Raw genomic sequence first — 25,911 nt, 5'->3', positions numbered from 1 at the left:
TGTTAGCGATGCTGACAAAGCAATTAGTAAATGGCAATTCTGTCCCTTCACTTTTGCTCTTGTATTGACCATTTAGTTTTGCACTAATTTTGACCTTTGACTTTCCTTTTTTTCAAGAGTGATAACCCTGTTTGGAAGCTTGGTTTTTCACCATGTTTGTATAAAACTAGTTTTTTAACAACTTTTGTTGCAGGAACCCCAAAAAATTTATCAAAAATTTTTAACTTACACACTTAAAATATCCAAAACACAACAAAAAAAAATTCCTTTCCCCTTTTCTTCTTCTTCCTCCCCCACCACCACCTCCATTGCCGGCTCCGTCACCAATTTCCGGTGCCGGACAAGAATTTTTTTTCCCCCTTTTTCCCTCCCCCCCTCTTCCTCCCCTGCCATCATCCTCTCTTGTCTTTTTTTTTTTCTCTCTACGTCCGACGCAGAGGGGGTGGCACAAAGGGGGGGCGGCGGGGGGAGGGGGAAGGGGCAGAGGAGGGCGGCGGGGGAAAGGGGGAAGGCGGGGCAGAGGGGGAAGGGGCAGACGGGGGTAGAGGGGGAAGGGGCAGAAGGTGGCGGAGGGGGGAGGGGGAAGGGGCAGAGGGGGGCGGCGCAGATGGGGTGGCGGGGGAGAGGGGGAAGGCGGGGCAGAGGGGGGTGGCGGGGGGAAGGGGAAGGCGGGGCAGCCGGGAGGTAGAGTTGCTGCTGGGGGTGCGGAGGTGACGGGGAAGAAGAAAAAGAAGAAAAAGAGAGGAAAGAAAAGAAAAGGGAAAGAAAGAAAAAGAAAAAGAAAGGGAAAGAGAAAAAAAAAAAGAAAAGGAAAAAAAAAAGAAAAAAAAAAGTTTTTTACCTTACAAAAACTTCTACAAAATTTTTTCAAAAACTTCTATAGTGTACTATGGTAAAGTTTTAGACAAACTCCCAAAAAACTCAGGTTCCAAACAGGCCATTATTACGAAAGTTCAGTATCTCCCTTGTCCCAATCAGACTTAGCCATTTAAACACGTTAAAGAAGAGCAATCTCTTCGTGGCTCATGGGCAGGTGGCGTGGAATATTAACGTGGGACCCCAATTCAGATTTTTTCTACTCATTTTAGTTCGAACTCATTGAATTTTTAGAAGCGAAGCTTGAATTCAATTTCAATTTATATTACTTGATCTCAAGTTTGAATTTAATTAAATTTAATTTCGAATCTATTCGAACATAATCGAGTTTAATCAAACTTACGTGATAAAAATTAGCGTTTTACATGTAACTTTAAATAAATAATATTATTGACATTTCATAATAATAAATATAAAAATTAAATATATATAAATAATAAAAAGCTTGATTAGACTCCTCCAATCTTCAGATACAAAATATTGAAATTCGAACTCGACTCACGGGATCAGACAAGCAGCTCAAATTCAATCAAAACGAGATTGAATCAAGCTGTTGTTGACAGAATAGCTCGCGGTTTCGAGTTGAACTACTTGCTCAGCATCACCCTAATCTCGTTTACTAACCTTAGGATGAAAAAAGGGAAAAACTCTTTGGATTAATCGATTCTTTGCATCCAGCGTCTCCTGAGTTCCTGTTCAGACTACTTCGCGTAATTTTTACTAAATTTGAAAAAAACTTGTATAATTTTGTTGTAATTACTATAAATTTTACATAAATTTAATTATATCCGTTAATTAATTTAATTTTTTATAATAAGATTGTATGAGTTTATATCCAAAAGGTGCATGGATTACGACATCCAGATTGTTTATGGCTAATTTTGGGCCAATGAGGGATGGTTTCCGGCCTAGGAAAAGATGTCGGTTTACAAAAGAGGATACAGCAATTAGTAGTACAACATTACAAGTGTCAAAGGAATGCCGTCTTGGGAGTCGAGCAGTGTCACTGTCAGTAGTAGACCAAGTGCCCAACAAATCCCAGCAAGACTGCGGCCAATCGACTTTGGAACCCATGAATCATGAGCCGGGCCTAATTTTACAAATGCAGAGCACCTGTTGAATAATGAAATAGTAAACCCGATCATTTCCGTGAAGGTTAGCTCATCATCTTATCCGCCAAATTTGCCCTTCCGTCCATACGAACTCTTTTCTCCTCCTTTTCTTCTTCTGTACCAACAGCGAAACAAGAAGCTGATGGCGGCTGAGCTGAGCGCCTAGTAAGTAAGATATCATTCCGCCATTGAAGTCTCAAAAGCCAGGGAGAGAGACAACCTAAAGGTATTATTATCGCGTTGTATCAAATGAGGAACTAGGGAAATTTTTTTCCTTGTATGCGTAGGTGCAGTTCATATAATGCGCGTTAGGTGTTTGTGGTTATGTCCAGTCCAGTGCAGTAGCTCACCTCTTGCTTAAGATTTTGTGGTGTTTAAAAGGAGGAGGAGAAAAAAATAACAAAAAACACAGGAGCAAGAAAAATGTATTGGACGATCCAAAAAAGAAAAAAAAGCACGGGAGTGAGAAAAAATGCATTGAACTAGCGAGGTGGACATTTGTTAATTGGGGTTGGGGTGCCTGAGGTGAGGTCGAGATAAGGCTTGCATTACTAGAAATTATTATGCCTGAATATCTCTTTTAACTTTTCCCGTTTTCCTTGCCTCTCTGCATTTCAATGTACAAGTATGTCATATTTTTAAATTCATTTATTAGGGAAGCCAAAGTTTTTGTTTGCATCTTATGTGCATAGCGTTGATGTTGGCAAATAGAAAGGTTATGGTGTTTGCTCCAGTGTCTGGATCTTAGTACATTCATTTTTTTTTCCAAGTGCAGACACGGAAAAGATGATGAGATTACTGCTCTCAAAGACGGCTTCTACAAGGAATAGCCTTCATTTTTCCCAGTTCAATTCTCAAGTAAGTTTGCAATACTAGCAGGAGGAGTTATATGAGTTGTAGTACCTAGACTTAACTTGTTATACTTGACAGAGAGGCATGCATAGTAGAAACAAGAAAGCAATGGAGTTCATTGCCAAAGGATGGAATGCTCTGAAGGAAGTTGATAGAGTGATAGATTATTGTGATCTTAATGACCACCGTCTCATCCCTATGCTTAGGGTAAGTTTGATCAAGTATTCTCACTGCATTCATATTTAAGTACATCAATTGTGTTATTCCCATCCTTACATTTGGTAGCTTGTAGACAAGTGGCAGAGGATTTTGCAGCATTTCCTCTGCATAAATGTCTACTGTGCGATTGATGCATTGAAGATAACGCAAAACTTTTAGCTGATAAATTTCTTTCCTGATCTTGGTTAAACATTTTCTTTTGGATATTTTGATAAAATTCTGATAAGTCACTTTTATCTGTTGATATTGAATTTATCTTGGTGGAATTTTTTGCTATGAACCTTCAAGATCTGGACATTGGAATTGGATTATTTTAACATCTGATTCACTCTAGTCAACCATAGGACTGATGATACAGCCATAGATGTGATGATAGTCTTCCAAATTGTCCTTTTTGGTTTCTCTTGCTCTGACTACAGAGTAAGTAGTTTTTTTTCCTTTTGGCCTTTTCTTCCAAATTGGCCTTTGTGGATAATTCCACAACTCCATCAGAACCCCTTGTCATCAGTTCACCTTCAAGTTGCAACATCACACTGCTCTTGGTTTCTCCGTCTTCAGGGGTGCATACATCACTGGTTCTAGTAGTGCTTGCCAAATTTTCTGGTCTCTTTTTTGGGGCATGGTTCCATCATAATACTACTGGAAACCATGAGTTTTACTCGTATCTCCATCTTCCCAAGAGACTGCACTAGACAAAGTCTCTTTATCAAGTGTTGGGGTACGCGGCATTTGAACCATTGCATCAGCCAGTCCCGTTAATTCTTTTGATTGTGATGGATTGGTGCTCCTTCTGTTCTTCCTCATGTTGGATTGATTCATTTGACTGGCTTTTCGCTTCTTTAATGCTTTGCCTCCATGCTTAACTAAATCCATCACCTCTGCTGCTGGTTGTGGTGGACCTGGTGGTGGACTACTTTTGCTATCTGACTTCTTGAATTTGTGCAGTTTTCTACTCAAATGAGAGTTCCAGTAGTTCTTAATCTCATTGTCTCTTCTGCCTGGCCAATGTCCCGTACAACCCTAGAAAGGACATCATTAATAATCACCCTATCATTATTAATCATAAATTAGGAGTAATAAAATTTATATGCACAATTTCCAAGGCTGAACTTAGGTAGGATTTTATTTTCACTCATTTACTCGTGTAGCGTTGGGGACTAAGATGTTTGCGAACACATTTGTAAGAGATTGTAATTCATTAGCTAAATGAGATTATGTCAGGCTTGTTTAAGTAAATGAAAGATCTTAGAAATAGAAGCAAGTGGAGATATCCCATGATTGACCATTTTTTCCTGCATAACTTTTTATTTCTCTTTGTAGTTCTTTTTCCTCTTGTTTATTTTTATTTTTTTTGGTATTTTTGGTTGTTGGGGGGGGGGGTGGGCGAGGGGGGAGGTATTCCTGAAACTATACTGTCTCTATTTCCAACTAGAAGATATAGTTGTATATTTTTATATTGAGAATTTTCTGTGCCCTAGAGATCTCACATTGTTTTGCAAATTTTTACTCTTTTACGGTGTTATATTAGACAGCAAAGGAGAACTTTGAATTGGCCCTAGAGGCTGACAACTCAAACACCCATGCAAGATATTGGTTGTCAAAACTGCATCTGAAATATCATGCCCCTGGTGCATGTAAAGCTATGTAAGAACCTAAACTTTTCCAATTTGCCTTTAATTTTGATTTTTCTTTTTTCTTCTGTTATGATTGATGCTTTCAGGTTTTAAATATTGGTAACCAACACAAAATCATTGTCTTAAAAAAGTCCAATTGTAATTCTGTTGTTTTGTTTTTTCCAAACAATTGTAATGATTAGTGTGATGTTGACCAGTTATTATAGTCCAAGATGCATTTGCACACCCGTTTTGTGATAGGATGTTGTACTTTCCCTCTTAAACGATCCATTTGGAAATGGAGAGAGTGTGTATAATAAGTATGTTATATGATTAGTTATGTATTTCTTTGCCATATGTTTTTCATTGAACTAGAATTCTTTGCTTTGAAATTTATCGAATAAATTCCACAATTTATCTTCATTTGGACATTTAGAATTGATTTCCAATTCTAAAGACAAAAAATGATCGACTACATGTTTTGTCCATTGAATTTCCACGGAGTTGTGCTATTCATGTGAAACCATATTCATTTCTCTTATATTTCTGCTATTTCATCTTCATGGACATGTCTTACTGTTTTTCTTCAATCACAACAGAGGAGCTGCTTTGTTAGTGGAAGCTGCTGACATGGGTGATAAAGATGCGCAATATGAATTAGGTTGCCGACTCAGAGTTGAGGTTAGCTTTCATGTGCATAGAATTGTGCATGTTAGCATTTTAGTTCAAGAAATGGTGTATTTGATTGACAAGCACTAGTTGAAACCCAAAAATATTTTGGCTGATATGTGTGTAATTGCGTTGCTGACTGAACTGATTTTCACAGAATGACTATGTTCAATCAGATCAACAGGCTTTCTACTATTTAGAGAAGGCAGTCGACCAGGTATGTTGTGCTAGATATTATTCTTATACCATAGCCTAGTTACAGTCTGCCAAATATGCTTATCAAAGCTGTCTACATATCTAGTTGCATCCAGGTGCTCTTTACCTCTTAGGTGCTGTCTATTTGACTGGAGATTGTGTGAAGAAAGATGTTGCATCTGCTATATGGTGTTTCCATAGGGCTTCTGAGAGGGTAATAACTTTCATCTATCTGCTTCTTGTAGTGCAACTTGTAATTACTTAGTCATGATGCTTTGAAAAAAAAAAAAAAAATTGAAGTACCATTCTTCCGCCAATTTCTTGCAAAGTGATCTGGCAAAGCAAAAACATACATGTGTGTGTATTTTGTAAGCACAAAGCAAATATTTTGTTTTGTCTGTTGCATAGTGCAAACAGGCATCATGGTATCCTATATGAGATCTTAGACTGTTAATTAGTGATTAAAGGGTCAATAAGAAACTTTGACTAACTTTTCACCTGTGGGAATTATCCTTATCAGAAATTATGCTGAACTTTCTCCACTGTGCTGTCAACTTTTCTGCAGGGTCATGCTGGAGCCGCCATAGCGTATGGGTCCCTGCTTCTTAGAGGCAAGATGCCCTTGTTCTTTTTCAGCCTTGTGCTTTGATTTACTATATTGGTGGAAAATATTGTGATGTACATAATTTGGTTGAGAAAGAAACTGTTTGGTTATTTGCCTTTAAGAGATTGACACGGTTCCGGAGGTTTTTTTTTTTTTTTTTTATAAAGCAACGATAACATTTCTATAATCTAATCTACATGGTTCAGGAGGTTATTTGTCGCAAACATTTGAGTAACAAATGTAACATGGGATTCAGCTGGGAAGTTTTCTTTCCCTGCTCTGTTGACTCATTCTGATGAAGCGCATTTATTGTTACTAAACTTTAATTTAATTACCTTAAGCATGAAATTGATGTCATTTTTCAGGTGCGGAAGTTCCAGAATCGCTAAAAAGATTTAGTACAAAAAGGAGATCCCTGACCAGAATACAAAGAAATAAGGGGGAAAGGAGCGAGCTTAATCCACTTGAGATGGCGAGAGATCAATTTGAAATAGCTGCAAAAGGAGGATGCGACCTTGGTTTTAGCTGGCTGAAAAGGCTTGTGCTTCGCACAGATTAAACATTTTTTGGGCTCAATTGAACAAATTCCTGACTCAATAGGGACAGAGCATGGATAGCATTTCCGCTGCCGGAGGATGTGGCTATCTGGCACTCCATTCATTCATTGGACACTGGTGATACCCAGAAGGAGATCCTGCGTATTATTTTTCCCCCTTTTGTACTAAAATTAGTTTTTTTTTTTTTTTTAGACAGCTGAAGTGCCAGAATTACATCCAGGCAGCGACCTGCTATTAATTCAGTAATCTCTTGATTGACTGCCAGTAAGAAATGATTACAGATCACGGAAATACAATGGTAGGCTTATTATGATGTGAGTTCAGCTCGCTATCGCTTTCCTCTTATGTGGAGTAGGTTCCACTCTTTTAGATTGCTGGAATAGTTTTTCCGAACTTTCTTGCAATCTGATATGTACATTCTGCTCTTTAGATTCCTAAGATTACAAGTAGCTGTAACATGAGTGAAATGGGTGATGATGGTACATACAAATCCCAGAGCTTTGTTTTTTTATCCTTCTTTGTTCTCTCTTTTTGGCGTTTGTTTAAAGGCAAATCGTGGATGTTTGGCTCCAATAGCTCCATTTTTCATTTTTCTATCTTCTCATTTGGAACTTGAGACCCAATGGGTACCCACTACCCAAATTTGATTTGGGCGGGTTGGGTATCTAATATGTGGGATTCGGCGTATTTGAGAATATATCGACAGCTTTCTTTCCCCTGATGTTCTTCATCAATCACCCAATTTCCCAAACCTCAGCCACACCTGTTTCTCTCACTCCGAACACAGGAAGAAGGAGAACTCCATAGTATCAATTAGTTGAGGATAGATTTTCCCAGGCTATACCTCTTCCGATTCTAACCATTTACGTCAAGAAACTGTGCCTCGTCAACAAAATCCATCCTCAATTACGTGTGTGGAATGTGGGGGCGCAAATTCACGTCGTTGATTGAATGTTTGACGAGCTTCCTGTTTCTGCAAAGACTTGCAACTGCTTCTAACTCGTTTCGTTTTTTTTCCTTTTTTTCCTTGGAAGGAGTAGCCGTAACATGAAAAGTCCTTAGAGGCAGGCGTGGGTCTTGATGTATCTTACTGAGGTAGTGAACCTCTGCATTTGTGTGTGCTTTTGGTGCTGGCTGGAATATTTTGTAATCTGTTGATCGTATTATAACCATGCTGGCAAGAAACTACACTTCTGTTTATATCCCCTGGGATCGGGCAGACCCCATCCCAGCCATGTGTAGCAAATACTTGAATAGACCCGGTTTATATAGATACGGTGGCTCGTATTATAACCATGCTGGCAAGAAACTACACTTCTGTTTATATCCCCTGGGATCGGGCAGACCCCATCCCAGCTATGTGTAGCAAATACTTGAATAGACCCGGTTTATATAGATACGGTGGCTCAAAATTTGTCGGCTAATTCCTTAGACTATTGCTTGAAAGAAAAAAAGACGTCTACTTACGGTTCTGACAGGCAGGGGGTATAAATTTATGGTCTCAGCCCGGCACCTGACACTTTTCTTTTTTTTTTTTTTTTTTTTTTTAAATCCACATGGGTGCCGGGCTGTCTCAGCCCGGCAACTGACACATTCTTTCACTGACACCCACGGTGTTTTCTTAAAAACAAAAAAAAAAAATATAACCGGTCAGCAAAATTAGCGTACGTGACTCCAACCTTCTACTAGAATTGCTAGGTTGAAACAAAATTCATCACTTAGGGTTTTTTGATCAACCCACAACAACTTAGGGTTTTTTGATCAACCCACAGGGGAAATCAACTTTTCCACTACAATTGCTAGTATTGAAAAAAAAATAACCGCTTAGGGCTTTTTTTGGTGAACTGATAGGGAAAGGGGCGGCAAGGGAGAAATATGAATGGTTCAGGGTAATTCTTAACATCCGCGAGAGTAGAGTAACTCTTTTAAAAGAGGCTCAACTCTCAACTTTTGGATAACGAACAAATAATACCAATGAAAAAGTATCAAAAGCATTTATTAAGTATTTAGGAGCAATTTTAAAGTAAAGTTTTTTAATCTTGTTGGGTCATTGGACATTGAAGATCATGAATCCATGATCAGGGTAGAGGATGCTACTTTTGATGATTTGAACTTGTTACAAATTGAGCATAGGCGTTAATCATAATTAATTTCCTTAGAATATATATCATTTTTCACTTTAGCTCCTAACAACGTTTTTTGTCTCGCTTTGTCTTGCATTGGAAACAATTATACCTATACAATTATTAACTCTTTTTCCTCTAGCATTTTCTTCTTCCTCTTTTGTGCTCTTATATTTTCTTTGTCACTTTATTGTTCCTTTTCTTTATATTGAAAAGGACGAAAGATAGAGGAAAGAGAAAAAAGAATAAAATAGACGAAAAAAGGAAGGGTAATTAAAGGTAAACGGAAAAAGGTAAATGAAAAATGAAAATATGGGAAGGGTAATTTCATCGTATAGGGGGTTAACTGAGCAAAAATAAAAATTACGGAGGTAAAGTGAGAAATAAGATATATGGTTTTGGAATTAATTGTAATTAACCGTAACATTTTAGAATTTGTATTCATTCTCATGTTGGTACTTATATTGAATTAATGCATTTTACCAATCGAACATAATGCATAACCATAGAACATCTATTTAAGTTCTGAATTTTTTTCGTAGTTTGTATTGTGAGGATAATTCCATAAATGTCCCATAAAAAAAAATCAAAAAATCAAAACAAGAAAAAAAAAAGTTTAATAAAAAGTTGAGTCGACCTGAAGTACTAAATCTTTTAGTCTTTTAAGTTAATTAATTTTCATTTCAAAGTTGAAACGTAAGAAAGAGATGAAAATAGATTTGTGCAAAATTGCTAAGAACGTAAATACAAAAGCTCTGGCGGGTCAGGAAATTGCATGGAGGGGCGCATGGCTTTAAAAAGCTGTCTGGTGCACAGCTTTAAAAAAAAAAAAAAAAAAAAGGAGAATCTGCCCGACACAAAATTCTGTCAGCCCACACCTGCTAAAAATGTGTCAGGTGCCGGGCTGAGACAGCCCGGCACCCATGTGGATTTTTTAAAAAAAAAAAAAAAAAAAGAAAAGTGTCAGGTGCCGGGCTGAGACAGCCCGGTACCCATAAATTTATACCCCCTACCTGTCAGATCCGTATGTAGACGTCTTTTTTTCTTTCAAGCAATAGTCTAAGGAATTAGCCAAATTGGCTTGTCATACCATCTCACTAATCCAAGAATTGAAGATGTGACAAAATTTGGATCACATGAGCTATAAGTCAGTTTACCCATGTTTTTGCCTCCTAGAATAATCTCTACTCTCGAATTCAAAGCACTTGCTCGTGCATACAAATAACAAAGATTACTTCTTACACTTTGTGGTAATGATGAATCATTATTGTGTTACCTTGTATGCATATTGGCTAGCAATACTTTGAATTAATGAAAATTTCATATCAAGTAAAATTTGAAGCTCAAACTTTATCCAAATACTGGCTTGGTGAGAGTTGATCTTTTATGAATTTCATATCTAGTACTTTTTTTTTTTTTTATATATACATATAGTTTGGAAAACTATCACACAACATGCAAAGAGAAGTGTAGAACTTTTACAAAGGTAAACAAACATACCAGATGACACACGCATGCACATACCAATATTGAGGCATCTGATTAAGGAAAAAAAAGAATTTTACCAAAAAACAAAATGAAATTTATTGAGTATTTGGACGGTATTAAAATAGGTCGTCTAACCCATTTTAGTCCCCATGACTAATATGGGCCCCTGCGTGAATGGTCCAGCGGCAGCGCCTCTCACCAGTGAACCTTGAGGTCACAAGTTCGAGTCTCTGCTCCACCGGATTCCTCCGCGCACTTAACGTGTTCGGGTCGGGTTGGGGCGCTGGATCCGAGCCGCAGGGAATTAGTCGGGCCCCGTAAGGATTGACCCGGATACCCCTGTGTCGACAAAAAAAAAAAAAGAAGAAAGACTAATATGGAACTGTTTGAATACAGTCCATATTTTACAGTTTCAAATTTCAATTGAGTCCCACCCATTTGCCATCCGCCAAACCAACCAAGTCAATGACTGATGTTGTAGTCATAGTGTAGCCATTGTGGCAGCGCGGTTAAAAGAACTAAAAATTACATGCTAGCTGTTGGTTACTTCCAACCAGCATTCAAGTTACCATTTCGATTGGAAGATGACACTTACAAAATACTTTAATAATTGTAAATGCATTTGTGTCATGTCAAGTGCCGGTCAAGCTAGGGGAAATATTGCCCCTTTTTTATCAAAATTTTCTCTTGAACTAATCAACGGACTGCCGGTTTGTACCAATGCATGTGGCCATTATCAAGAGGGCAACAATGGCGTAAAACAACCATATGATTTTGGCGTGAAGAGAAACAGAGAGTGATTTAAAACGTGATTTTGGTTTTGATTTTCTTGTTTGTCATCCTCGGAACCTCTCCACTTCTTTTGTGGTTGTGGCTGTATGCACTGTGCAGTGAAGTTTGCAAACCATGCGAGCGGGAATCTCACTCTTTCTATGTTGGAAGGTCGAACGTAATTTGTCAGTGGCACATTATTGCTACTACGAGAAAGGCTATTGTCTTTCTTCTTTTTGTTTTGCCAAAAGGGCCAAAAAAAAAAAAATGAAGGAAAAGAAGAGCAACTTGTACCCTTTGTAGTATTCCAATAGGGAGTGCGAATTGATTCGCTTTTTGGTTGTAAAAAAAAAAAAGAGATCTTCTATTCCATTTCCTTTACTATTTCGTATTTCAACATCCATTAAATCGCTGTATATTATTCACAAACACTTTATTTTAATTCTTTTTCTTGATCCTTTAAGTTCTAACACTGCTAATAGAATAGAATATGAAAATCAAAGACTTAAAAAAATTTAACTAAAAAAGTGATCGTTGAAACTTAAAAGGGATAAGAAAAAGAATTACAATAAGATAATTATAAAGGATATATGGTGATTTGACAGATGTTGGAACAGAAAATGGTGTAGATAGAAGACATTTATTTTAGATTTAAATTTTTGGCAGATGGATAATGGATTGAATTAAAAAGCATGCACGAGTTGAAGCAAATCACAGAGATTTGCTTCTTCTCCCAGTAATAGTTTCCTTTGGACAGCAAAAATGACAAGTCCTCTAGGGTGTCTTTTAACTCCCTCCCTCCTCTCCTCTCCTCTCCATCCTCCATGAAAAACAAAAACGAGTAGGTGTGTAAAAGTAAAACTGAAAGGGAAAAGTTCATGGACAGTGACAGTAATGATCAAGGCAATTAGGTTTGGCAAGGACTACGCTTTCACGTAAGTGCAATAAATGGAAGGTGCAAAGGGACACCCACACACGGCGCTACTACACTCTTTCGCCCAATCAATCATATAAGCTCAGCTTCTTGGTTAAAAATCATTTGGGATGATTTTGCAAAAACCGGAAAAGATATGGCAATGCACGAGCAAGAGCATGCACAATCACAAATTCCCTTTTCTCCCCACTTTTGAGTTCAAAGTTCAATTACGTTTACTGGACTAACTAGGGATTCGTTTATGATGCCACGGATCCGATCTTTATGTGTTTCCAAGTTTATTGGACATTAGTGCAATGGGCCGTGCCATTAGCAGCAATCTCATCCAAATAGATCCCCTCATTTTTGGGTTTCCCTTTTTTTTTTCCCCCTTTTTGCCGCACATTACTCGGAAGGTAGAAAATCAAGGTCCCAGGGCATATGGCGCAGCGGTTGAGGGATCAGCCTTGAGTTGCCGGCTTTTTCACTGATCGGGTTCGATTTGTGCTCGCTACGCTGCACATCTTAACTCGTCCGAAAAAGCTGTATGGGGCTATCGGCTTCCCTCAGATTTGGTGTGCCGGCTCGGATCCTAAGGATTCGGGTTGAGACCCGTTCCGAGTTACCAAAAAAAAAACAAAAAAAAAAAGGTAGAAAATCAAGTATCCAATAGGATCAAAGTGCTGGAGGGTGGACCCAAATTCTTTCCATGACCAAAAATCAGCCTTAGTGGAGCAAGTCAAGTATGATGGATGTTGGGCCCAGACACAGTGGAAAATTTCTCCTACTTTAAGGCACATTTGTTAGAATTGACAAATTGTGGGACAATGTTCCAAATTTTTGAATCTTTATACAGACTTCTTTTCAATGCTGCGTATTCCACAGTCTTCGCTTTCAGCAAACAATAATAATATATATTCGAAAATTATTCCCCTATTCAATTTCTATAAATGATCTAGAAAGAAGGCAAACAAAAATTCAAATTTTTTTTCTAGTTATATCATAAACACAATTTCTAACTAACTTTTTATCTCACATACATCATATCACAAAAAATGCTATAGTAATTATTTCAAATAAATATTTTAAATAACCTCCTGTCCAAACAAACTCCTTGTTTATTGACACCACATTTGATTTCTTTAGTCACCTTTCGTTAATTTGGGTTGTCATTGTCTGAATTTTTAGTAAAAAAATATATATTATAGCGATTTAATTCATGCGGAGTAAAAAAATATTTAAAAAGCTTTAATTCAATGTGTTTGGATTGTAATTTGTTTATCAAAAAATTTTTATATTTTTTGTGATTAAAATTTTCAATTAGGTACGATGAAGGGCAAAGATAGGAATCTTGGTAGGTACTAGGTAGTGAAGTTCTTTTTTTAAATTTGCATTGTGCAACTAGTACTTGGTCAGTTGGTATGTGACATTTTCTTGAATTATAGTACGTATTCGGACAAAATTAACCTTCCAATGAATAAATAATTATCATTTGGACGCCTTTTTTCTGTTGGTAATTATACGTTTAGTAAACAATTGAAAAAGAAGGCATGAACAGGTGAAGAAGAAGCAGCTGTCATACAATCAGAAAAGACTACTTATTAGACTATTTCAATCCTCTTTACCAATTTTAAAAACAGTAGCCAAATATGTCACCCAGCTCATCTTCCTCATCCATGGTTTAGGTTTTGCCTTTTTCCTTTTTATTTTTCTTCTTTGATTTTGGTCTCTTGTTGTACACACTCTTGTGCTTGGTAGGTTGTGCCATTTGAGTTTATGGGCCCAATTTTCCACTTGAATCTTTCAATAGTGAGAGATTGAGGGGCTTGTGAGGGTGAAAGGAAGTGGAAGGGAGGGTCTCTATCTATCTGTCTCGTCTTCTGTCTTTCTTGAGTGCTTTCTCGCATTTTCTGGCTGTCCCGCATTTGCGGTTTTAGGGCTTGTTTCAAAGACTATAAGACTTTTGAGGGTTCGGATTCCCCGTCTATGATGCCTGAAACTGTGAAATGTGAGATCATTCATTGTGGGTTTTTGATTTTCGAGATGGGTTTTTGAAGATGCGGAGAATTGGAGTTGCGTTAGTGTAGATGCAAATGATGTTGTAAATTTCCGAGTGATTATTGTCCAAGGATGGATAGGATGCTTCAGCCTCCCCTGGTAAAATCTGGACTCTCTTTGTGTTCTTTCCAATTACTTTTCATTATCTTGGTAGGAGTAGCTTATAGGAGAACGAAGTTGTCTTGCTTTCATTTGTGGAATTTTTTGTCCTCTGATTTCTTTAAAAAATATTTCGCGATGCATATATGATAGGATGATTGCTAATTATTGGAATAAGATGCATAATAAAAAAATAATTCCATTACCAATTGATATGGTACTTGGAAAATTCGGGTGCCTCACATCTCTAGTAATTACCTCCAAAACTAGAGCTCCATTAGTTTGTTTTCCCATTTTAAGTTGCCAAGTCTGTACATGTATCCTTTCTCTATTTCCTTCCTATTTTGTGATTTCGGATGCATTATTTAGGATTTTGTCACCACCTAATCTAAATGAGGTTTCGCCGTGAGCAAACTATGTTGTCATGATGTGGGTGTATTTAAGACTCAATAGAAATTGAGAACGGAAGAGTTTCACTACTATAAATTAGCTCCCTTCAACACCCTCCCCCCCCCCCCCCCCCCCCCCCCCAAAAAAAAAAAAAAACGCCACCAAGGGGGGGCGCCCTGTTTGGGTAGTGTCCTAATGGGTAGAGGAAGTATCTGGCAGTATTCTTGTGCCACGAGTTTTAGTTTATTGTACATGTTAGATTACTCATATTTTTCTTGTAGCATACTTGGTCAAACACTTTGACTTCATGCCAAACATCTCAATTTTAGAAGTTAGACATGATAATGCATTGAAGGGTAGCTAAATCTGAATTAAACTTAAATGTCATCTTTCACCAAGTGGTGGATAATTGTTCAAACAAGCATGTTCTGATCACATATTAACTGGTTAGAAGATATTTGGACCAGAATGTTCTGCGAAGCTACAATATTGCAGTGTATATTAAGCACAAATGAAAACATACATTTAGAGTCAGGTGTCTCAATCTTATTGAGATTTTCTGACTAGTTTGAGTGATTATTTTTAGTTGTTATATTTGGTAAAGGTTTACTAAAGTGCCTGTTTGTGTACTTCATGAATTACAACTGAATATCTATAACGTCCAAGTCATTGACATGGAGAGAAATGTTGAACAATCGAATTCTTCTTGATAATTGTACATTTGCAGGTTGATACAACAGCGTGTCTTTGTCGAGTTGATGCGGGCCTCAAAACTGTTGCAGGAGCTAAAAAGTATGTTCCTGGAACAAAGCTCTGTCTTCAACCTGACATCAAACCTTCCATTCACCCTACTAGACAGAAACCACCACGAGACAAAAATCGTAGCCAATCCCCGTTATTGCCAGGACTTCCAGATGATCTTGCCATTGCATGCTTAATTCGGGTCCCAAGAATTGAACATCGCAAACTCCGATTAGTCTGCAAGAGATGGTATCGTCTTCTGGCTGGTAACTTCTTCTATTCTCTTCGGAAAAATCTAGGGATTGCAGAAGAATGGATATACATTATGAAGAGAGATCGAGATGGTAAAATATCATGGCATGCTTTTGATCCTATGTATCAGCTGTGGCAACCTCTTCCACCTGTTCCTAAAGAATATTCAGAAGCCCTTGGGTTTGGATGTGCTGTACTCAGTGGCTGTCACCTGTACCTATTTGGTGGTAAAGACCCGGTGAAGGGATCAATGAGAAGAGTCATCTTTTATAGTGCAAGAACAAATAAATGGCACCGGGCACCAGATATGCTTCAAAGGCGGCATTTCTTTGGCTCTTGTGTTATAAATAACTGTTTATATGTAGCTGGTGGAGAAAATGACGGGATTCATCGGTCACTTAGATCAGCTGAAGTTTATGATCCCAACAAGAACAGATGGTCCATTATTTGTGAGATGAGTACAGCAATGGTGCCCTTCATTGGTGTTGTTTATGAGGGCAAGTGGTTCTTGAAGGGGCTAGGATCTCATCGACAGGTTCTTAGTGAGCTCTACCAACCCGAAACTGACAGGTGGTACCCTGTGTATGATGGAATGGTAGCAGGCTGGAGGAACCCTAGCACTTCAATGAATGGGCATCTGTATGCATTGGAGTGTAAGGATGGCTGCAAACTTAGGGTATATGATGAAGCAACTGATTCTTGGAGCAAGCACATAGATAGTAAGATGCATTTGGGTAATTCCAAAGCTTTGGAGGCAGCTGCACTCCTCCCTCTGAATGGAAAGTTGTGCATCATCCGGAACAACATGAGTATTTCTGTGGTTGATGTTTCCAAATCTGATGACAGTAGGAGTGGAGCCCCAGCGGAACATTTATGGGAAACTATTTCGGGAAAAGGGCAGTTGAAGACTTTGGTTACAAATTTCTTGTCAGGCCTTGCAGGTAGGAATCGTGTTAAACATCATATAGTTCATTGCCAGGTTCTTCAGGCTTGAAGATTGTAACTACACTTGGAAAATAGAAATGGTTCAAAATATTTATATCCTTATTTGCTTCCCCAATTTGATATGCTCTTAACTATATGGCTTTTGACAAGCAAGGTTTGTCCTCGTAGATGTATGATTAATTTAGTTCTGTCCTCTCTAGACTCTGGGTAGATAACAATGGTGGTTTTACTTGTTAGACTGAAGAAGCAGAGCAAAGGTTTTGTGATACATGGTTGTTCTACGTATGGATGCGGCATCTCAAACTGGTTAAAGTCTTCATTCTGTTGTACATATTGCAATTCCATTAGTTAGCATCGGTGCCGTGGCCTCTTGGCCTGTCATGATTTCCCGGCTTATATGGTGCTTGGCTTTTGAGCCAAATTGGATGTTTAATGCGTCTGATTCAAATGGGATGTTTAATGTGAGCCTAGTTGAATATTAATTAAACTATTAGATGTTAATCTCTCATTTTTGCTTCTCTAAGCTACAAAATGTTGTGGCAGGAAAAGTTCTTGGAAATTTTCTGGGTAGAATGGTTAAATATATGCCGCTTTCTTCTTCAGCAAATACCTGATCATATTAATTGTGGTATTAAAATACGTAAAGGCAAATAGATAATTTGGATATCCTTCTTTATACTCGTTTCATGAATAAGAATTGGATTTTTTTTTTCAATTGAGCCTGCTTAATATCAAGCATGTTTAGCTCAATGATCAGGGAAGGGTTCTTACAGTTATTTCTTGGGTTTAGGGTTCAAATTCTATGCTTAGCAATTGGACGTGAAAAGGATGTGGAAATGGGTGGAAGGGTTTAAAAAATAAAAATGCCAAGGAAGCATGCTTAAGTATAGCATCGCATCCTACAGAACAACAGTGTTACTACACACTGTTTGTTTTTTTGTCATTCGTCATTTATCTATTCTATTTCTATTCTAGTCTAATTTAGAGGAGAGTCAATTGAACCTATAACGGAGTCGATGGATTGAACTACCATCGAATTACAAACTTCTTTGATTGTGCAGATGGATTGAACTACCATCGAATTACAAACTTCTTTGATTGTGCAAATCCTTTTCTAGGAGGGAATCGATTTTCCAGAAAAAAAAAAACGTAAACCAACACAATAATGAATCCTTAACGATGGTCTCTCCAACTCTGACGTCTCCTAATCCATCTCCGATTTACGTTAGGATCCTTGTACGTATAGGAAGGAGTAAATTCTCTCTTCTATTCCAGTACATAAACCCATGTATCTCCTCTAGTTTCAACCTATACATACAACCTCCAGCCGTTGCTAATACTCGTGCATTATTCCAATTCGATCCAAGATGTCGTACGATTATCTCTTCAAATACATTGTAATAGGAGATGCCGGAGTTGGTAAATCGTGCCTTCTTAAGCAGTTCACCAGCAAACGATTTGAACAGGGGCACGATCCGACCATGGGTGCTGAGTTTGGAACTAGAATCATCAGAGCGGACAAGAAGAAAACAAAACTTCACGTGTGGGGCACGGCAGGCCAGGAGAAGTTCAGGTCAATAACGCAGAGTTTCTACAGAGGTGCTGCTGGGGCAGTCCTAGTTTATGATGTCACGAGCAGGGAAAGTTTTGCTCATCTTGCTTCTTGGTTGAAGGACCTCAAGGAACTTGCTAACAAAAACATGACCATAATGCTGATAGGCAACAAGTCTGACTTGGATGGCAGTAGGGCCGTCAGCACCGAAGAAGGCTCAGAATTTGCCCAGAAGCATGGTTTAATATTCATCGAGTGCTCAGCAAGGACTGCTCAAAATGTTGAAGAAGCGTTCGTAAGCACAGCCATAGCGATACATAAGACCGTCCAAGGTGGAGATTCTGAGGGGTTAGAAGATCGAGGCATAAGAGTTCGACATAGAAGCATATCAGGACTAGGAGACTGGGCGGCTTCTCAAAGAGGATCTTGTTGTAATTAAAAATAAAAACCCGTTTTTCTTACGGTAGCTACATACATGCTGGCATTCTAGGGTAATTTTTATTCTTCCATCACGATTTAAGAGTGTTGATTCTATCTCCTTGAAATGGGGAAAAAAGATTTCTAGATATGCTGATTACGCATGTGACAGAATCCTCGGGGCATTATTGTGCAATTAAGATTGTCGTCTCCCAGCCAGATGCCACTAAGTGCTACGTTCAAAATCACGAGCTTTCAAACGGAGTGACAAACAGATTTTACCTCAACCCACGATGCAAACAAAAATAGGAATGAAATTTCAAAACGCAGAAAGTCTCGACAACACGCGCCCCCGAAAGGCTAGTACTAATCAATAACAAATATGACGCATGAAAAAGAAATACTACAAAATTTTATTACGAATATCTGGAAAAACACAATTGGTTTTCCAGTCTACAAGAAATATTTAAAGTCCTAACTGACAAACAACAACAACAACAAAGAGAGATCTACTGCTTTACTATGACTTTCACAACATACAAAAGAATCACAGCATACCTAGAATTGTAAAACCAATGGTTCACCGTGTGTGAGATCTTGACAAGTATGCTTTTGCCAATGAGAAACAGGTTTCTTTCTGCCTTCTGAACTCGCCATACCGCAAGAAAAAATAACCAAGATAGTCGAAATCAATTGGAGACATTTTTGCCTGTGAAAAGTGTGATACTCAATAGTTAAACAAAATTTCTTCAACTCTGACTGTTCCCTACATTCGCTATATTTATTCCAGCAGTCAAGGGGATGCTGAAAACACCGCTCACTAATGAAGGCAAAGAAATATTACCTGGATTAAAGCCCATAACGCCCAATACAAGTGTGATGCTAACATGTACATATTTGTCTCGATATAAAGAGCTTCCAAATCTTTGTCAGATACCTGATGTCAAAGGCAACTCAGTTGACTAATTTCATGTTCAGCAAATTGCATAAAAAGTTCGTGAGACACATTTCGAGTTTCTTATATGCTAAAGATGTTAACCATCAATGAAGCTAGAAATAAAATTGTCAGAGCACCTACGTATTCACATCAGAAACACATTACTGTCCCAAATGCTTATGACGACAAGTTGCTTATTGTAACTAAAACATTCGTCCATCTTCCTATATGAATCCCGGACATGTGATTTTTCAAATTGACAATAATGCTTTTACTTGATGAAATAATTGTATATCTCAAATCATTCTGCAATCTGGTTTGGTTAATGTGGATGAAAGAACAGAATGGGATAAAGGTAACAACATAGAATGATCTTGAACCACATATGTACAAACTACTTTACCATACTTTAGTAACCAAAGCTGAATTGTACAGATTACATACAAAAAATCGAACTAGTGTTACAAAGGATGATATTTGAAAGCAGCGTAGTAACAAAGCCTAAAGTAACAGAAACTGAATTAAGTAGCAGCAAAGACCAGGTCCATAACCAACAGCAAGTCAGTCATCAATACTTCTGCTAGAGTAAAGCCAAGAAGAAGAAGGAGAAATACAATCATCTCCCTGCAATTGGCATTTGACAGCCATCACAGTTAACTTCCTAAAATACATAGCAGAAATCCACTTTAGTATTTCAGGTGGGAAGAAACAAAAAAAAATCCAATTCACCAATATATACAACCATCAAGCCATGAGATCTGCTCACATCTTACGAGTTGGAGACAGCCTATCTAGGTTAAGTTTTTAGAACACACAACTTTGTATAGCCTGAAAAAGAAAATTGTTAATGGCAAGTACAATGAGTTTACAGTAAACACATACCTCCTCTGGTCTTTCAGGGTCTAAATAGTGTCTGAAGAAATGATGTTGTTCATCCTTGTTTGGGCACCTACATGCAGATAAATTTTCCATATCACCTCAAGTTTTTTATAGCATCAAATGAGTGGAAGAGAAGATTGAAATGACATACAAGCTGTAGTCACAATCATAGCCAGCATATTCGTTAAAGTGATTCCCAATGTCAAAACCTCTGTAACTATATGATCCATACTCAAAATCAATGATGTAGAGTCTTTCTGCACATTCATCAAAAGACAGTCATTGGTCAAATTGAAATAGTGGTATCAACTACTAATTCAGAATGAATGTTGAGAATAGGTTAATCTCCAGACTTCCCATGAAGAACCATTTACGCATCACCCCTTAAGAAAAAGACGACTATTTTCGACCAAAATCCTTATTCGACATGTTCCCATTCACTACTAGACAGTGGCCAATCAAGCAAAGCCAAATGAGCTAGAGAACTGATATTTCCTAGTCAAGTTTAATATCATACATGATTCAGAGGCCTGTGCTTCATAATGAATTTTATAAGTTAGCTGGAAAAACTCAAGCCTACAGTATCTCAACTTGCAGGACTGAACCCATAACTAATATATTGCATTTTAGGCAAAAGGATAGATGCAATGATGCGGTGCAACTTGTCCAGGTTTCTAGAAAACAACAAATAAATGGAAACAAAGGAAATGGGAGTTAATTTGTGGGTGTGCACATTTATGCATACATAGAGCACCCCCAACAGGAAAACATTAGGAAGGGGTGCGAAGTCTCAACAGAAAAACCATTAGGTTTGGGCATAAATACCTTCATCATCATTAAGCATCAAATTTCCTGAAAGCAAGTCATTATGAGCATAGACTACTGGGGCATCAAGACATCCAGTCAATTCCTGTTCCACAAAGATATATTTACCACATCATGTGAAACTGAACCTATGGAGAGAAGACTACTGTATCGATTTAAACAGGGTAACATGCTCCCACACTGAAGCTTGACTCCAAGACATAGCCACAACACACGGACACTTTTATGATGAATGACAGAAAGAACTAAATTCAATCTGTCATAGAGCCGAGTAAATTATCTATTTTAGAAAATTTATACAAAACTGCTGGTTTAGAATTGATACAAAGGAAAATAAACAGTGTAAAACAGAAATTGTTTCAAGCAAAAATTAATAGCTTATCATGCCACAGATAACTTCATGACTCCGGGAAAGGGAAGAATCATTCTCCATTGATATATCTACAGAGAAACATTTCCAAAAGAATACTCAAATAAAAAAAAAAAGGGAAAAACATTTGAAGAAGGAAATTTAAAAATCATCAGAAACTCATAAATGTGTATTCAAAAGCCAAACCATGCTTTGACTTCAGCATGAAATCCTATTTTGACAACTTTTTAGGTGGCTGCGTCTGTTCAGATAGTAGATTATTTGGAAATTTTCTTAAATAACACTGTAACACTTTTTGTGATATATGAGATAAAAATGCGGTTGGAAAGATAAAAGGTGATTGGAAACGTATCTATGATGCAATCAAAAATTTTTTGCAAATAATAACCAATCCAAACAAACACTTTTCAACAATTTAATGACAATATGCCATCAACTTGATAAAACGGACTGCATTACTAGAGAGATATTCCTCAAAGATTGCTATAATCAAACATCAGAATCTCAAACCCAACTTAACAAAAAAACCAATATATTTTCATTCTTCCTTTGCATATGCAATGTTCACTACCACTCAATCATAGCCAATAGTCTTCGCAAAACGCATACACCAAAATTTATGGACAAGAAGATATTATACAGAAAGATATGTCATGATAAGTCACCCAGTTCCATAAGAGGAAGAAAGAGAAACATATTGGATTACAGATGATACAAGAAGTCAGAGGAGATAATACCTTGAGCTCAATGATTTCACTAATTATTTCTTTAAATGAAATTGTTTCATACTTCTTCTGCTCCTCAAAATCATCAAAGTTGAGGTTTGACGCTGCATTCAACAATAAAAGCAACTCAGACATGACCAAAAACAAGGGAAGACAGACATAATGCTTTTAAATGAGCAAAAACCTTCAGGAAGTAGAATATGGATATAGATGTATAGCATCCCATGTATAGACCTTTTCCATAGAATTTGAAGATGTCATTCCACAGTTGAGGTTCTTTAGAACCTGGTATATCCACCTGATGAAACTTACGAAGTTGTTTAGCAATTTCAGCTGCTAGCTTTGGCTCTCTCATGTCTGTCAAGAGTGTAAAACATATCAACAATGACACACCATGTTAAAAAGTCAAACTTCATCATTTAAGGCAAACTTTCCATAGCAAGGATGAATGTCAAAACTAATTTCAGGTCAGTGGCTCCTTACAATTTTCATCCATGTACCTAGACTAGTGAATTACTCTCTCCAACCCAGTTAAACTGTGTACTGAGCTTTTATTAAGTTCATCCAAAATAATGTCCACTTTTCTTTAATAATAGCATGAACTTACCGAAGGACCATTTACATATGTCCTAAACCTATAGACTAAAAAACTCATTTCTGTTTGTTCTCCAAAGTTGCATTTTGAGTGCATATACTCGTGCTCGAAAACCAGAAGCCACTAGAAATTTATTTCCAGACAGAAGAACAACTTAGAAAGGTTCCCAAACTGAATTAAAAATCAAGAGTTTAAACAAATCCCAAAGGAAAAGGAGCAATTTTACATTTTCTTGTACATGCAACCAATAGCCAACCCAGATGGCATGAATTAAAGTTCATTTAATTTGAGTCAAGTGAGTTGTAATTGGAAAATGTTTATTTCCTTCAATGCATTTCCAAAAATTTACCAGGTGGAGCCAGAGTTCGTGCATCAATAAATGACTGCACCATTCCATTCGCAAATATTCCAAGTAACTTTGCACCAAATCCTGCTGCTGAAAGGTATGGGATAGCCTAAAAATATATTGCAGTCAGTACCAGAGTGATAAAGAATTTCCAAGAATAAAAAAATCACGATAGCCAACCCAGAATTTCTCCCATGAAGACAACCACTTTGTAACAGCTTTTTGTTTCTTTTACTATGTCAGTAAAGCAATAAAAAAGAATATCACAATGTGAGCGTATGAATACATAGCATCTCTAAGACAACACAAAATAGTAGAAATTTCTCGAAATGATCAGCAGAAAATTTAGAAAGATAAACTGTTTTGTTTTAAAGAAGAAGCATCATCTGAAGTTACTGACACTACATCAGAAACAAATGCAACTTCAAATTTTAGCAGTGTAAAGCGGCTTTACAGAATTGTAATAAAAATAAAGCAGACAAGTATTGCACTTGATAATTGAATAATCTCATTGAGTTGATCACGTCAACATCAAGCCTGAGGACTCACCTGTAGTTCCCTTTCACGATTGATGACGTACTCAGTATTAGGACCATACAACCTTACTGTAATATTGACAATATTCCCGTTTTTTTCCACAACAGAAACCTTTAGCACTGCAAAAAGTAAATGACTATTACTCAAATAAAATTCAACCGTAATTAAACTTGAGAAAAAAAAAATATTGACATTAATAACCAGAAATCAGGCACTGTAATTTTCATGCATATCAGACACACTAAGTTCCAAGTAAATTCAAGCAGTGTTCGCAGCAACACAGAGTTCCAACTAAAATCAAGCATTGCTCATGGCTTAATTACTCGTAAGCACACAAAACTGAAAACCTACATAGATTTGTTATGCCACCGGAAACTCTCTCAACAGAGAAGTGAGACTCGTCCAAATTAGACCACTTCTTGAACAGGTCCTTGCACAGCTCTCTGAAGTAAAACCAGAGAAAATCATCAGAACATTCAAAAAATTACTAGATTGAAGCATTTATTTGGACATTCCTATCTCAAAACAAATTACTTCCACCGAGGCATATGTTAAAAGCACTGAAGTTTGATAGTCACATTCTTTTTAACTAAGGATGATAAAATCATCAATTCAACTGACCCTCCCCCAACCCCAAATCCGTGTAATGAGTCAGTCTAGAGATGAAACAGCTCAAATCACGCCGAGATAAACTAAGATCACAGAGATAATCTCCAGAATTTAAATCCGCTAACAACCATTGGGCCAACATCGTAAATTAGATAAAACACTCAAATTTTATGCCATAACTAAACAGAAGAGCACATGTATTTAAAGCATATTCAACAGAAAGCTCGTAAGAAGCTGAAAACACAAAACTATCCCAAAAATAATCTGCCTCCAATTAGTTTAAACGACTTAGGAATCTGAAACAACAGGAAATGAAAGAAGATAAACTTACACGATCCGCGGCTTCATATCGGAAGGCGGTAGGGAGTGGTCGATGGTGAGGGAAGACGACGGAATGTCAGAGGTATGGCTCTCTGCAACTTCGATGGCGTTCCAGATATTGACTGCCCCCATCTTGTCTTCCGATATTTGGGATATTCAAATATTTTTAGCAGAGCTGGTTACTTGCCTATTTGGTGTTTGTTGGAGCGACAAGGGAAGGCCTTAGCTTGATATTTGTAATGCCGGGAAATTCGCTGTTTTTGGAAGTTAGATTATATTAAAACGCGGTGATGTTAGCGATGCTGACAAAGCAATTAGTAAATGGCAATTCTGTCCCTTCACTTTTGCTCTTGTATTGACCATTTAGTTTTGCACTAATTTTGACCTTTGACTTTCCTTTTTTTCAAGAGTGATAACCCTGTTTGGAAGCTTGGTTTTTCACCATGTTTGTATAAAACTAGTTTTTTAACAACTTTTGTTGCAGGAACCCCAAAAAATTTATCAAAAATTTTTAACTTACACACTTAAAATATCCAAAACACAACAAAAAAAAATTCCTTTCCCCTTTTCTTCTTCTTCCTCCCCCACCACCACCTCCATTGCCGGCTCCGTCACCAATTTCCGGTGCCGGACAAGAATTTTTTTTCCCCCTTTTTCCCTCCCCCCCTCTTCCTCCCCTGCCATCATCCTCTCTTGTCTTTTTTTTTTTCTCTCTACGTCCGACGCAGAGGGGGTGGCACAAAGGGGGGGCGGCGGGGGGAGGGGGAAGGGGCAGAGGAGGGCGGCGGGGGAAAGGGGGAAGGCGGGGCAGAGGGGGAAGGGGCAGACGGGGGTAGAGGGGGAAGGGGCAGAAGGTGGCGGAGGGGGGAGGGGGAAGGGGCAGAGGGGGGCGGCGCAGATGGGGTGGCGGGGGAGAGGGGGAAGGCGGGGCAGAGGGGGGTGGCGGGGGGAAGGGGAAGGCGGGGCAGCCGGGAGGTAGAGTTGCTGCTGGGGGTGCGGAGGTGACGGGGAAGAAGAAAAAGAAGAAAAAGAGAGGAAAGAAAAGAAAAGGGAAAGAAAGAAAAAGAAAAAGAAAGGGAAAGAGAAAAAAAAAAAGAAAAGGAAAAAAAAAAGAAAAAAAAAAGTTTTTTACCTTACAAAAACTTCTACAAAATTTTTTCAAAAACTTCTATAGTGTACTATGGTAAAGTTTTAGACAAACTCCCAAAAAACTCAGGTTCCAAACAGGCCATTATTACGAAAGTTCAGTATCTCCCTTGTCCCAATCAGACTTAGCCATTTAAACACGTTAAAGAAGAGCAATCTCTTCGTGGCTCATGGG

General features: G+C 37.9%; 4 protein-coding genes across 6 annotated transcripts; 3 read left to right on the top strand and 1 right to left on the bottom strand.

The window, feature by feature from the left end:
• Positions 1–1,690: 1,690 nt before the first annotated feature.
• Positions 1,691–6,642, top strand: LOC140008405 (uncharacterized). 2 transcript variants are annotated; one of them, XM_072052606.1, is made up of 9 exons: positions 1,691–2,214; positions 2,764–2,846; positions 2,919–3,047; positions 4,588–4,703; positions 5,272–5,353; positions 5,499–5,558; positions 5,643–5,750; positions 6,102–6,147; positions 6,347–6,642. In XM_072052606.1, exons 2-9 carry the CDS (start codon positions 2,775–2,777, stop codon positions 6,373–6,375), a joined length of 642 nt encoding a protein of 213 aa, XP_071908707.1. In that variant the 5' UTR covers positions 1,691–2,214; positions 2,764–2,774; the 3' UTR covers positions 6,376–6,642. The 2 variants fall into 2 exon arrangements, with proteins under 2 accessions (XP_071908707.1, XP_071908706.1); XM_072052605.1 differs by lacking the exon at positions 6,347–6,642 and having other exon boundaries at positions 1,692–2,214; positions 6,102–6,328.
• Positions 6,643–13,984: 7,342 nt separating this feature from the next.
• Positions 13,985–16,592, top strand: LOC113693865 (F-box/kelch-repeat protein At1g55270). Its single transcript, XM_027212613.2, has 2 exons — positions 13,985–14,149; positions 15,267–16,592. The coding sequence occupies exons 1-2, from the start codon at positions 14,123–14,125 to the stop codon at positions 16,524–16,526; spliced, it is 1,287 nt and encodes a 428-aa protein (XP_027068414.1). The 5' UTR covers positions 13,985–14,122; the 3' UTR covers positions 16,527–16,592.
• Positions 16,593–17,744: 1,152 nt separating this feature from the next.
• Positions 17,745–18,505, top strand: LOC113691589 (ras-related protein RABB1c-like). Its single transcript, XM_072052604.1, has one exon. The coding sequence runs from the start codon at positions 17,845–17,847 to the stop codon at positions 18,466–18,468; it is 624 nt and encodes a 207-aa protein (XP_071908705.1). The 5' UTR covers positions 17,745–17,844; the 3' UTR covers positions 18,469–18,505.
• A 324-nt stretch (positions 18,506–18,829) lies between these two features.
• LOC140008403 (probable ethanolamine kinase) lies at positions 18,830–24,851 on the bottom strand. 2 transcript variants are annotated; one of them, XM_072052602.1, is made up of 11 exons: positions 24,601–24,850; positions 24,012–24,103; positions 23,673–23,779; positions 23,127–23,232; positions 22,417–22,539; positions 22,195–22,286; positions 21,088–21,172; positions 20,414–20,519; positions 20,266–20,332; positions 19,291–19,383; positions 18,830–19,155 (listed from the first exon to the last, which is right to left on the bottom strand). In XM_072052602.1, the coding sequence occupies exons 1-11, from the start codon at positions 24,720–24,722 to the stop codon at positions 19,027–19,029; spliced, it is 1,122 nt and encodes a 373-aa protein (XP_071908703.1). In that variant the 5' UTR covers positions 24,723–24,850; the 3' UTR covers positions 18,830–19,026. The 2 variants fall into 2 exon arrangements, with proteins under 2 accessions (XP_071908703.1, XP_071908704.1); XM_072052603.1 differs by lacking the exons at positions 18,830–19,155; positions 19,291–19,383 and adding an exon at positions 19,753–20,044 and having other exon boundaries at positions 24,601–24,851.
• Positions 24,852–25,911: the final 1,060 nt, after the last annotated feature.

Source organism: Coffea arabica, chromosome 6c (assembly GCF_036785885.1).
Source record: "Coffea arabica cultivar ET-39 chromosome 6c, Coffea Arabica ET-39 HiFi, whole genome shotgun sequence".
Classification (NCBI taxonomy): Eukaryota; Viridiplantae; Streptophyta; class Magnoliopsida; order Gentianales; family Rubiaceae; genus Coffea; species Coffea arabica.
This window is presented reverse-complemented; position numbering and strand designations above follow the sequence as displayed.

Coding starts and splice junctions, on each gene's coding strand:
- LOC140008403 (XM_072052602.1), bottom strand. CDS start 24,722: ATGGGGGCAGTCAATATCTGGAACGCCATCGAAGTTGCAGAGAGCCAT. Junction 21,173..22,194: donor GTGAAATCATTGAGCTCAAG/GTATTATCTCCT, acceptor TTTGTGGAACAG/GAATTGACTGGATGTCTTGA. Junction 19,156..19,290: donor CGTTATGGGCTTTAATCCAG/GTAATATTTCTT, acceptor CACTTTTCACAG/GCAAAAATGTCTCCAATTGA.
- LOC113693865 (XM_027212613.2), top strand. CDS start 14,123: ATGGATAGGATGCTTCAGCCTCCCCTG. Junction 14,150..15,266: donor GGATGCTTCAGCCTCCCCTG/GTAAAATCTGGA, acceptor GTACATTTGCAG/GTTGATACAACAGCGTGTCT.
- LOC140008405 (XM_072052605.1), top strand. CDS start 2,775: ATGATGAGATTACTGCTCTCAAAGACGGCTTCTACAAGGAATAGCCTT. Junction 2,847..2,918: donor TTTCCCAGTTCAATTCTCAA/GTAAGTTTGCAA, acceptor TATACTTGACAG/AGAGGCATGCATAGTAGAAA. Junction 4,704..5,271: donor CCTGGTGCATGTAAAGCTAT/GTAAGAACCTAA, acceptor CAATCACAACAG/AGGAGCTGCTTTGTTAGTGG.
- LOC113691589 (XM_072052604.1), top strand. CDS start 17,845: ATGTCGTACGATTATCTCTTCAAATACATTGTAATAGGAGATGCCGGA.